We start from the raw sequence: 12,530 nt of genomic DNA, 5'->3' as shown, positions 1-12,530 counted from the left end.
CTGCGGTCACATGACCGCGACGTCATCTCAGGTCCTGGAAGGAGAAGCGCCGCCGGACAGGTGAATATAAACTTTATTTATACTGATGTATACAGCTGACATGTGTCCGCAACAGCAGCGGGTGGAATCGCGATCCACCTGCGGCTGTTATACAGTTAAATTACGCTGTCAATCTCAGGCAGAGGAATTTAACAGTGCTGAGCTGGAAGCACGGCATTAGCCCCACCCATCTGTGACCCCGTCACGTGATCGCGGGTCGCCGATGCGTGGGCAAGACAACAAGGGGTCTGCAGCAGACCCCTGTGGTTGTCATGTCTCGCTTGCTATGAGCGTCACCTAGTGGTCAGCGCTCACAGCACAGGAGCATTTCTACTACATAGAGGCGGTCTGCTCATCACCTCTATGTAGCAGAGGCGATCGAACAGCTGCTGCTTCTAGTCTCCTATGGAGACTATTGAAGTATGCAAAAATTTTTAAAGACTTTTTTTTACACTATTTAAAAAAAATTAAAAAATAAGCCCCACATACACATATTTGGTATCGCTGCATTCAGAATCGCCCGATCTATCAATATAAAAAAATAATTAATCCGATCGGTAAACGGCGTAACGAGAAAAAAATTCCAAACACCAGATAACGTTTTTTTTTTTTTTGTCGCCGCAACATTGCAATAAAATGCAATAACGGGCGATCAAAACATAGGATCTACCCCAATTTGGTATCAAAAACGTCAGACCGGCACGCAAAAAATAAGCCATCACCCGGCCCCAGATCCTGGAAAATGGCGCTTTTTTTTTGTTGTTTTTTTTTTTAGCAAACTTTGGAATTTTTTTCACCACTTAAAAAAGAACCTATACATGTTTGGTGTCTACAAACTCGTAATGACCTGGAGAATAATAATAATGGCTGGTCAGTTTTAGCATTCAGTAAACTTGGTAAAAAAATAAAAACAAAAAACTGTGGCATTGCAATTTTTTTTTTTTTTTTTGCAATTTCACCGCATTATGAATTTTTTTCCCCGTTTTCCAGTACACAATATTGTAAAACCAGTGATGGCATTTAAAAGTACAACTCGTCCTGCAATAAATTAGCCCTCACATGGCCATATTGAACAAAAAATAAAAAGTTCTGGCTCTGGAAAGAAGGGGAGCAAAAAACAAAAAAACGGAAAAATGCTTCAGTCATTAAGGGGTTAAAAACAAATAACTTTGCAATTTTACTTTTGATTAAAAATGCTCTCCATTATCAACAGACCTCCACTGCAATTAGTGGCTGGTATCTTAGGCTTGGGGTGCAGTGCTTACAAGCTCTTTATTATAGACTCTATAGTGCTCTAAAATAGGAGTTGTTTTTCTAAACAAAAAACTCAATATTCAGGTTAAATTGCGGTGTTGGGCACTTTGCGATAAATAAGTGGGTTTTGGATTGCAGTTTGGGCACTCGGTCTCTAAAAGGTTCACCATCCCTGATCTAGAGGCAGCGCTCCTTCCATCTACACAGAATCTTACCAGCAGTAACTCCCATCTCCTATCTCAGTAATGTAACATTTTGTCTTCAATGACTACAGATTTTACCTGAAAATTGAGAATGAATTATCAGTCCTGGCGGAGAAAAAAAGCAGATTTCTTTGATAAGATATATTCCAAAGTGTCTTATTTTCATGTACATTATTGTAGAAAAAGAGATAAAAATTTATTCAAGTTCAGCCATACTGACCTGGAGAATCGTGTTACCACGCCATTTTTACTGTGCAATGAACACCATAAAAAACAAAACCTAAAATATACTGGCTGCTGGAATTGCCTATTTTTTCCCCTCTCATTCCATGCATTCCCCCTCCCCCCCTATCCCCCCATTGCCCAGTAAATTGTATAGTAAAATGAATGGAGTCATTCCAAACTACAACTTATGCCGCAAAAAAATAAGCCCTCATATGGCTGTTGATAGAAAAAAAAAATAATGGTACAAGTCTTAGCAGAAGTGGAGAGAAAAAAAAAAAGGAAAGCCGACATGAAAAAAATCGCCTGAGTTAAGGTGTTAAAGTAGTTGTCTGCTACTGAAAATATTTACACTAATATTCTAATCTTCGCTAAGCAAGCATTATCTATTTGCAGATGTAAATTTTTACCCCATGATGGGGATATTTTCCTCCCCCGCTACCAAATTGCCATGATGGTCTTCATTTTCCATCCATACAGCCATATGAGGACTTGCTTTTTGGTTTGCAGGACGAGTTGTCCTTTTGACATCATTCATTTTATCATGAGCTGCACTGGAAATGGGAAACAAATCCCAACTGCATTGAAACTGGCCCAAAAAAAAGTGAAATTCCACAACTGTTTTTTTTTTTTTTTTAATTCTGCAAGTTCAGTAAATGTTAAAACTGACCTGACAATGTGATTCTCCATATGTCAGTACAATTACACAGATTATAAATGTTTGTTGTGTTTTTTTTTTGTTTTGTTTTTTTAAGTGTTTGAAAAAAAAAAAAAGTGAACATTTTTATAAAAAAAAAAATAAAGAAATTTACTTTTGTTGCCATTTTCCAAGACCCGTAACGTTTTTTTAATTTTTCGAGATATGGGGCCATGTGAGGGCTAATTTTTTGCTCCCTGAGCTGACATTTTTACTGAAACCATTTTGGGGTAGATACAATGCTGTGATCGCCTCTTATTGCAATATTATGGTGCCTGTTAGAGGCAGATGATGGCTGAATAATTCATCCATCATCTGCCGAGAAAGATGAGGGCTCAGCGTCCGAGCCCCGATCAAAAGGCAGGGACATGACATAACTGTACGTCGTATGTTGTGAAGGGGTGAATATATACCGTATATTCCGGCGTATAAGACGACTTTTGAAGACTGAAAAATCTTCTGTCTAGTCTGGGGTCGTCTTATACGCCGGTAATGCTTTTGAACTTTCAGAAATTGACATGCGGGGATACTCTGGGGGTGTTAATAAGCTGCCGTGGCCGTATCCCTGCCATGTCGGAGTTAATATAAGGTGGAGGGAGTTAAAATACGGCGGCGGTAGGTCCAGACAGTCAGCGCTTCTGTGCTGAAACTGACACATCGCTGCGTATTCCCAGCTCCGGACACAGCGCAGGGCTTCTGTGCTGACAGCTTTCACTTGTCACAGAAGCGCTGCGCTGTGTCCGGAGCAGGGAAGTTCGCATCGCTTCTGTGACAATGTATGAAAAGCCGGCAATTCAGCAGCGGCATAAGCCGGCACCCGACAATTTAGAATAGAAAGAATAGAGCATCACACATAGATTAGATAGATAGAAACATGTCAGTCACATATATATGAAGTACAGTGACAGTGTTGCTTACTGTACTTGTCATTTAGTGTAAAGGATTTATTAAAACAAATAATAGTGTTTTCATGCACCGTCTCTTTAAAAAAGCCGGCCGGCAATTCAGCATCTGTACCCGACAATTTAGAACAGAAAGATAGAGCATCACACATAGATTAGATAGATAGAAACATGTCAGTCACATATATATGAAGTACAGTGATAGTGTTGGTTACTGTACTTGTCATCTAGTGTTAAAATAACGGATTTATTAAAAAAAAAATTGGCGTGGGGTTCCCCTTAATTTTAGTCTCTAGCGGAGGTTAAGCAGACAGCTGGGGCAGATGTTTGAAGCCTGGGAAGCGGATAATACCCACGGAGCTTCCCAGGCTACTAATATCAGCCCCCAGCTGAATACCTAGCCTTTACTAGCTATTAAAATGGGGGATCCCAAAAAAATGATGTGGGGTCCCCCCTATTTTAATAGCTAGCAAAGGCTAGGCAGACAGCTGGAGGCTGATATTAATAGCCCAGGAAGGGAGCCATGAATATTGGCCCCCTCCCAGGCTAGAAACACCAGCCGTCAGCCGCCCCAGAAATGGCGCATTCATAGGATGCGCCAATTCTGGCACTTAGCCTCGCTCTTCCACGCTGCCCTGTAGCGGTGGCAGGGGGTAATAGGGCTGGGGTTGATGTCAGCTTATAATGCCAGCTGACATCAAGCCCAGGTTAGTAATGGAGAGGCGTCTATAAGACACCCCCATTACTAACCCCATAGTCAAAGTTAAAAAAAACACAAACACCCAGAATAAACTCCTTTAATTGAAATAAAGACACAAATCTTTATTGTTCTAAATTAAACCATACTTACCATCACGCCCATTCCAGCTGAAGCCAACGATCTCCTGCAATAAAAGAAAAATAATAAAGCAACCTCATCCTTACCTCTCCATGGTTCCCAGGACGGGTCCAGCTCTGCTACATCGAGATGACAGGCTGGACCGCAGCAGAACGCTGCCATCCAGCCTGTCATCCCGCAGACACTGAGAAGCGCAGGCATGCTTGCGCTCCTCAGTGTCTGACTGTGACGGCATCCAGATGAGCCGACAATGAACTCAGCTCACCTCCTGGACGTCCGTCACTGACAGCGTGGGAAACTTCTACTGCGCATGCGGGGAGCAAGAGAATTTTCCCACGCTGTCAGTGACGTGCATGAGGTGAGCCGAGTTCATTGGACATGATCTCGGCTCATCTGGATGCCGTCACAGTCAGACACTGAGGAGCACAAGCATGCCTGCGCTTCTCAGCTGCGGTGCAGCCTGTCATGTGAATGTAGCAGAGCTGGACCGCTCCTGGGAACCATGGAGAGGTAAGGATGAGGTTGCTTTATTATTTTACTTTTATTGCAGGAGATCGTTGGCTTCAGCTGGAATGGGCGTGATGGTAAGTATGGTTTAATTTAGAACATTAAAAAATTGTGTCTTTATTTCAATTAAAGGACTTTATTCTGGGTGTTGTGTTTTTTTTAATTACTTTACTAGAAATTCATGGTGGTCATGTCTAATATTGGCGTGACCCCATGAATTTCGGGCTTAGGGCCAGCTGATAATGCCAAGCTGGCCCTAACCCCTTTATTACCCAGTGAGCCACCGCACCAGGGCCCTGGATGAGTTGGGTACAGCGCCAGAAGATGGCGCTTCTATGAACGCGCCATTTTCCGGGGTGGCTGCGGACTGCAATTTGCAGCGGGGGGCCCAGAAAGCTTGGGTCTCCCTGCGCTGCAGATTCCAGCCCCCAGCTGCCTAGTTGTACCTGGCTGGACACAAAAATAGGGCGAAGCCCCACGTATTTTTTTTTTTTAATTATTTCATGAAATAATTAAAAAAAAAAGGGCTTCCCTATATTGTTGTGTCCGGCCAGGTACAAATAGGCAGCTGGTGGTTGGGTGCAGCCCGTTCCTGCCTGCTGTACCTGGCTGGACACAAAAATATGGCGAAGCCCCACGTCAACATTTTTGGGAAAAATTAATTACAAAATTAATAATTTAGGGACTGCATCTTTATTAACCCCTCAATTGTCATTTAGTGTTAAAATAAAGGATTTTTTAAAAAGAAAATTGGCGTGGGATCCACCATCATTATAGTCTCTAGCGGAGGTTAAGCAGACGGCTGGGGCAGATGTTTGAAGTCTGGGAAGAGGGTAATACCCACGGAGCTTCCCAGGCTACTAATATCAGCCCCCAGCTGAATACCTAGCCTTTACTAGCTATTAGAATGGGGGACCCCCCCAAAAAATGACGTGGGGTCCCCCCTATTTTAATATGTTTATGAGTGACAGTTTTCCTGCTATATACCTGCATGTCATAAGAATTTAAATTAAAAAAGGACCATGTTAAATTCAAATCTGTTTTTTTTTAATTTTTACCGGTGTTTGGTATGCGTTGGAAAAGGGGTAGTCTTATACGGTGAATATATCCTAAACTCTATATTTTAACAGAAAAGTAGGGGGGTCGTCTTATACACCAGGTCGTCTTATACGCCGGAATATACGGTAATTTAAAATGAGAATAAAAGTTATGTTAATTTTAGAAAAAAGTCCCTATCCTGACCAAGAAATCCCAAATTGGGGAAAGGGAGAGGATAGGCTGGGTTCCCCAATGTTTTAATCCCCATCAATAAATTAATTTGCATTACCCCTTATATAGTAAGTAATAATCCTTACAGACAGTATTTATTTATATAGCTGAATAATATTTGTATCAAATTGTATCTGTCCTATAGAGATTTAATATTGATAATATATCCATACCATTAAATAGTCTATGATGCCAGCCCATGTCAGATACATTATCAATATTTAATTCCTATATGACAGATAGCAGAGATACAAATAAATCCCATTCATTGGCTGGGATTAAAACATTAAAACCGAGAATAGCCTTCTTCGCATAGGGCAATGGATATGTTTGCATCATTGTCAGTTAGGGGCTTCTCTCTTGCCTGCCTGTTCTTGCAGCATTAAAAAAAAAAAAAAAAAACCCCTCTAAAATAAAAACTCAAAAGAAAAAAAAACATTGGCTGCAGTTTTTATATTCTGAATGTGATAAAATGTAGTAATTTGTTTTTATGGGATGGTCAACAGAAGTATAGTTTAAGTTTAAAAAAAAAAAGGTTCCCTTTAATTTGTACTTACCGAAATATAGGAGTGTGTCCAGACTTTGGTTTATTCCATGTAAAATGTGATGGAACAGACAAAAACTGATCATTGGAGTCCTTCTTAAGTAGATGAGGAGAGCCTGAATTATCCTCTGTAGGGGTCTCACGAGTTGGAGATAAATTACCTTGCTCCTCCGCACAAAGATCAACTTTTCCTAGCAATGTGGCACTTTGGTCTTCAGAGGTTTTTCTCGTTTTCAGAGGTACAGCAGTCTCCTGGAAGCACTGGGATGGAGAACCTGGAACAGGCGTGTAAGACAAACTGATCCAAGTATCTTCTGTGATACTTCCCCTGGGTGAGTGACTGGGAGATGGTGTAGGGGAGTGATGAGGGGAAGTAGGACTTTGGTAGCAGATATCTGCACTGGAGTGTCGTCTCTTTCCGCAAGGAGACGTGGGCCTGGATGAAGGCCTAGAAGTAGGTCGTGGGCTTAGCCAATTCTCATCAGTAATGCTAGTTCTCGGAGAATGGCATGGAGACTGTCTAGGTGATAAAGATGCCCCATAACCTAACTGCTGCCATGTTTCATCCCCTGGAAACCCTCTGGGAGAACAACTAGGTGAAGCCAACGGCGATCCCAAAGTGAATCTTGCAGCAGCCTCATTGAGCTCTGAATCGACATCATCATAGATGTGAGAAATAGATTCACAAGAGGATGCATCTGAAAACCAGCTCCTAGAGGAAATGCTGCTTCCAGGGCTTGGACTTAATGACGGCTCCCTATAAGATGGCTCAAGATGGAGGTAGAGGTGGTCACGGGATGGTCTTTCATTGTAGTCATTTTCTGAGCAATTATTGTGAAGCTCCTCAGTGGTTTCAGGATCTTGTTGGCAGTTAGGAGATATTGATGTAATCTGAATGCTGGGGCACTCGAATGGCTTTGGACCTCCAGTCTGACCGTACTTAGAATCCTGCATTTCATTGGTACCATAAGTTTTATAACCTTGTAAGCGAGAAGATGGAGAGCGCGCGGAGCAGTGTTGCTGAGGTCCATGCTGAGAGAGAGAAATGGGCTGGTTCACTGCTGATAAAGGCTGGTCTACATTGAAGATATAAAATAATGCACTGTCATCAGGCTGAAGATCTGAAAATGGGAAAAAGGAAAACATTACCGTGATATTCATTAAATGAGAAAACTATGTATTTAAAACATGATAGAGAAAAATAAATAACCACAAAACATGTAATAAGTGAAATAAATAACTACGGTAATACCGAAGACCTCCAAAAACACAGAATAAGTATCGAGCGCATTGTCAGAGGGCATTGCAAGGAGAGAGCGCGGTGAGCAGGTAGAGCAGAGTTTACCCTGCCCTCAAAACAGACGCCACTTGTGGAAGCAGGGCTGGCCTCTGCTCGCCACTTCTCATTACAGCCGGTGAGGGAGTGCACGGTCAAGGTGCATTGATAGAAAATTTCACAGTGACAAGGGAGTGCGTATTGAGCATAAACTGACAAATGATGCATGCTCAGTAGAGGAGGGACTAGCCCAGTCCCTGAAGCGGAAACCACTGATGAGGCTTCATTTCAGGATGGGGCAAAGGCTGTGGTAGTGAATGCAGGCTCTGCCCCCTGATTACTTCCAGTTTGAGCATCCCAGCATGCATTGGGGATACTCAAAAGAAAGGTTATCAAATCTGAAGTAGGAAAACAAAATAAAGCCGTGAGATAGCATAGAGAGGGAACGGTAGGGACTTTTTAATTGAAGCATAGTAGAAAAGCTGTTTTGAGTATTACATTAAATAGACATTTAGGATTAAAAATCAATGTTAGTCTTGGACCATCCCTTTAATCCCTTCACAATCTATGACGTATACATACATCATAGGTCATGACCCGGCATTTGATGTGAGCTCCAGCACTGAGCCTGTATTTTTTCCGGCACATGACAGCCAATTTGACCAGCTGTTGTGTGCCCTTTACAGCTGCAAGTGGAATTGCAATCCACTCGCAGATGTTAACATGTTAAATGTTGCTATCAATATCTGACAGCGGCATTTAACATGATCTCGCCGGAAGCGTGTCACAAACCCCACCCATCGACGCCCCTGTCACATGAGCGCAAAGCGTCGATGAGTTGGCATAACAACCGGGGGACTGCAAAAGACCCCCGTACTTGTCATTGCTGATGTGCTATGCTATGAACGCCAGCCCGTGTTCATAGAAGATGATGATTTTTGCCACACATAGCAGGGCTGAAGCCCCGCTACGTGTAGCACAAGTAGTCGGAAGATTGCAGCTTCAAGTCTCCTAAGGAGACTATTGAAGCCAGTAAAAAGTAGAATTTAGAAAAAAAAAGGAGTTCGAATCACTGCATTTTGCCCCATTCAAAATAAAACAACAACTTTAAAAAAAAAAAAAAATACACATATTTGGTATCGCTGCATTCAGAAACGCCCGATCTACAAGAAATAAACCAGGGTGCTATATCATGTAGAAAAACCACATGTAACAAAAGGGGAAAAAAAAGCACTACATAAGGGATGTGCACACCTTAATATCCATTATATGGAAAAATTTATTAGACAAAAAAGGGGGTAAAGATAAAAACATTTAAAAACTATTCAATGATCGAAAAATACATCCCAAAGTAATAATATACTTTAAAGTCACAGCCTATTTGTGTCAACAGCATACATGTGCGACAATAAAAATAGCAGAAAGATGACTATAGAGCCTACACATGCAAAAAGCACAATGTGTGTCATCTATAGGAACACAAAGCGGTGTGTAGTTATTGAGGTCATTCCAACACCGGTATACATAGAAGCCTGACTAGACCAAAATGTGGCTAGAAATAATTAGTGTCAATATGCAACTACAAGCGCAGGTGCTCAAAAGATTCCAAGTACCAGGGGATTGATGTTACATAACAGCATAGTATCTACATGAAGCCTGAGGCTGGGTGCCCACGTAGCGTTTTTCAAGCGTTTATGCTGCGGAATTTCCTCAGCATAAACGCTTGTGAAACGCTAGGTAATCCGCCCCCCATGGTCCCCAAGGGGATTCTGCATGTTCTATACACATGCTGCGGATTTTTCCGCAGCGTTTATGCTGCGTACAAAAATCCGCAGCATGTCATTTAATTTTGCGGAAGAGCAGCGGAACTCCCGCCATTGACTTGCATTGAGACGCATAGAAACCGCGACTGTACATTTTTACAAGCGGCTTCTATGCGTCTCTATGTGCGGATGGTACCCAGTTCTGGAGGAGAGGAGACTCTCATCCAGACCTGGGTACCATTGTACCTGTAAAAAAAGAATAAAATAATAAATAAAGTTAATACTCACCTTTCCGAAGGCTTCTCTCTGAATGCCGGCATCGCTTGAGGACCTGCGGTGAAGTCACAGTCATGTGACCGCAGGCCCTTCACCGCTCTGTCTCGCGATATGCCGGCATCCAGAAACCAGCCAGGAAGCAGCGCTGCAGCCACGCCGGGCATCGGGGGCGAGTATAGCTTTATTTGTTTCAATTTTTACGGTCACACTGTATAAATCCATGCTGTTTGCATCAAAACATTGTATCTACCCCAAAGATATATCAATAAAAACATCGGCTAGGCATGCAAAAAATAAGCCCTCACCCAGCTACAGAACCCGAAAAATGGAGACGCTACTGGTCATTTTTTATTTATTTTTTTTTTAGAAACTTTGAATTTTTTTTCACCAGTCAAATAAAAAAGAACCTATACATGCGGGCAGGACAGTGGCTCAGTGGTTAGCACTGCAGCCTTGCAGCACTGGGGTCCTGGGCTCAAATCCCACCAAGGACAACATCTGCAAGGAGTTTGCGTGGGTTTCCTCCGGGTTCTCAGGTTTTCTCCCACACTCCAAAGACATACTGATAGGGAATCTAGATTGTGAGCCCCAGTGGGGACAGCCATGATAATGTATGTAAATTGTCTGAATTATAAAGCGCTGCAGAATATGTTGGAGCTATATAAAATAAAAAAATTATTATATGCAAACTCGTAATGACCTGGAGAATCACAATAACAGGTCAGTTTTAGCATTTAGTGAACATGGTTTATAAAAAAAAAAAAAAAACAATTGTGAAATTGCACTTTTTCTTGCAATTTCACCACACCTGGAATTTTTGTCCCGTTTTCGAGTACACAATATGGTAAAATCAATGGTGTCGTTCAAAAGTACAACTCGTCCTGCAAAAAAACAATCCCTGACAAGGCCATATTGACTGAAAAATAAAATTAAAAAGTTATGGTTCTGGGAAGGAGAGCAAAAAATTAAAAATGCAAAAAACGGAAACGACTCACACGCGGTGGATGCCGGGTGTGACTCGCGAGGTGACCCCGCCCACAACCCAACAGCCACCAGTGAAATGCGGAAGAGGGACCCTCGGCTGCAGCCTGGACTTGTCAAGACATCAGCGAATGTCAGAGCCGGCTGCAGCCGGGCATCACGTGATGCCTATGAGCAGCCATTGATCGCGCCACTCACAGGCAGAAACAGCACCAGGAGGTAATTAGAAAGAAGCTTCTATTTATCATTAAAACACATTAAAAATATGCCAAAGTACTGGACAATCCCTTTAATCTCTTTAGAAGTTTTCCTGGGCTCTTTTGTTACCATTCATATTATCCGTCTCTTTGATTTGTCACCAATTTTCCTCCTGCGGCCACATCCAGGGAGGTTGGCTACAGTCCCATGGATCTTACATTTCTGAATAATATGTGCAGCTGTAGTCACAGGAACATCAAGCTGCTTTAACATGCTTGTCTATCATTTTCTTTCTAATCTCCTGAGACAATTCTTTCCTTTGCTTCCTCTGGTCCATGTTGAGTGTGGTGCACACCATGTCACCAAACAGCACAGTGAGTATCTGTAGCCCTATATACAGGCCCACTGACTGATTACAAGATTGTAGACACCAGTGATGCTAATTAGTGGACACAACTTGATTTAACATGTCCCTTTTGTCACATTATTTTCAGGGGTACCATCATTTCTGTCCAGGCTTATTTCAGGAGTTTAATTTTTTTTTAAACTCTGTGGAAGCAGGGTTGAAAAGCAATGTCTGACTTTCATTTGTTCATTTTCATAGATGTTTAATTTATTACTTTTGTCAGATTCAAGTTATTACTGTGACAATTGTGGGTTTTTCTTTCATTAAACGAGGGGTACCAACTATTTTCACCACATGTGTATAAGAGGACTCTTAGTCATTTAGCATTACCCCTGATGAAGCAATCTTAAAATGGCGATACACACCATAGACCTTTCTGTCTGTTATTTGATATCTGTATGCACTTTATTTTCCTTGCTTACTAACCACTGCCATTTATTTTGGTTGCTTTCTGGACATGTTTTTCCATTGTAGATAATTGAAATGCAAGCCGGTGCATAAGTATTGTTATTTATTTATTGATATCTGCACTTCAAATATTTTTGCAAGATGTTTCTCTTCATATACATGTTGTCCATATGTGGGAACCTTCTGGTTTATACCTGTCCAGACCAGAGGTGTGAGTGGTTTACTATATGGTGGTGGTTTAATTGTTTTTAGAAGTTTGTTGGTTTCAATAAATATTTTCTATGTTTAGAAGTGCAGTCTTTCACATGCGTTTATCTTTCTCCTTTGGTTTTTTATTGTAAAAAAAAATAGCAAAAAATGGAAAAAGACATTTTGCACAATGTGTGCCATTTTGAAGGATTTGGTACAAAAAAAAAATAATGTGACTTAAAATAATCTTCAAATGATCGATCTGGACAATAGATTTGCCTTCATACAAGACACAAGTGTGGCCACACTTCTAATGCGATGTTCAATCTTGGTCTCCTGTGTTTAAGAAGCACATAGCTGAACTAGAGCGAGTGTAAAGAGTGACCATAGCGGACTGCAGTATCAAGACAGGTTATTGGGGTCATTTAGTTTGGAAAAATTAAGGCTTAGGGGTGATCTTATTACTATGTACAAATATATGAGGGGACAGTACAGAGATCTTTCTAATGATCCTTTTACACCTAGTCCTGCAACGATGACAAGGGGCCGTCCTCTACG

The 12,530-nt window shown here is 41.6% G+C and overlaps 1 protein-coding gene across 1 annotated transcript in view; it reads right to left on the bottom strand.

The window, feature by feature from the left end:
• The window catches only part of NFATC3 (nuclear factor of activated T cells 3), a 159,922-nt gene that overhangs the window by 93,150 nt on the left and 54,242 nt on the right, over positions 1-12,530 (bottom strand). The window contains exon 2 of the mRNA XM_073659299.1: positions 6,489-7,596. Within this exon, the coding sequence (XP_073515400.1) occupies positions 6,489-7,596 (1,108 nt within the window). The remainder of the gene's footprint in view (positions 1-6,488; positions 7,597-12,530) is intronic.

The sequence above is a fragment of the Phyllobates terribilis genome, unplaced genomic scaffold (assembly GCF_046119375.1).
Source record: "Phyllobates terribilis strain yellow unplaced genomic scaffold, ASM4611937v1 Scaffold_13__5_contigs__length_258822181, whole genome shotgun sequence".
In the NCBI taxonomy this organism is placed as follows: Eukaryota; Metazoa; Chordata; class Amphibia; order Anura; family Dendrobatidae; genus Phyllobates; species Phyllobates terribilis.
The sequence above is the reverse complement of the archived record's forward strand: the minus strand, read 5'-3'. Positions and strand labels throughout refer to the sequence as shown.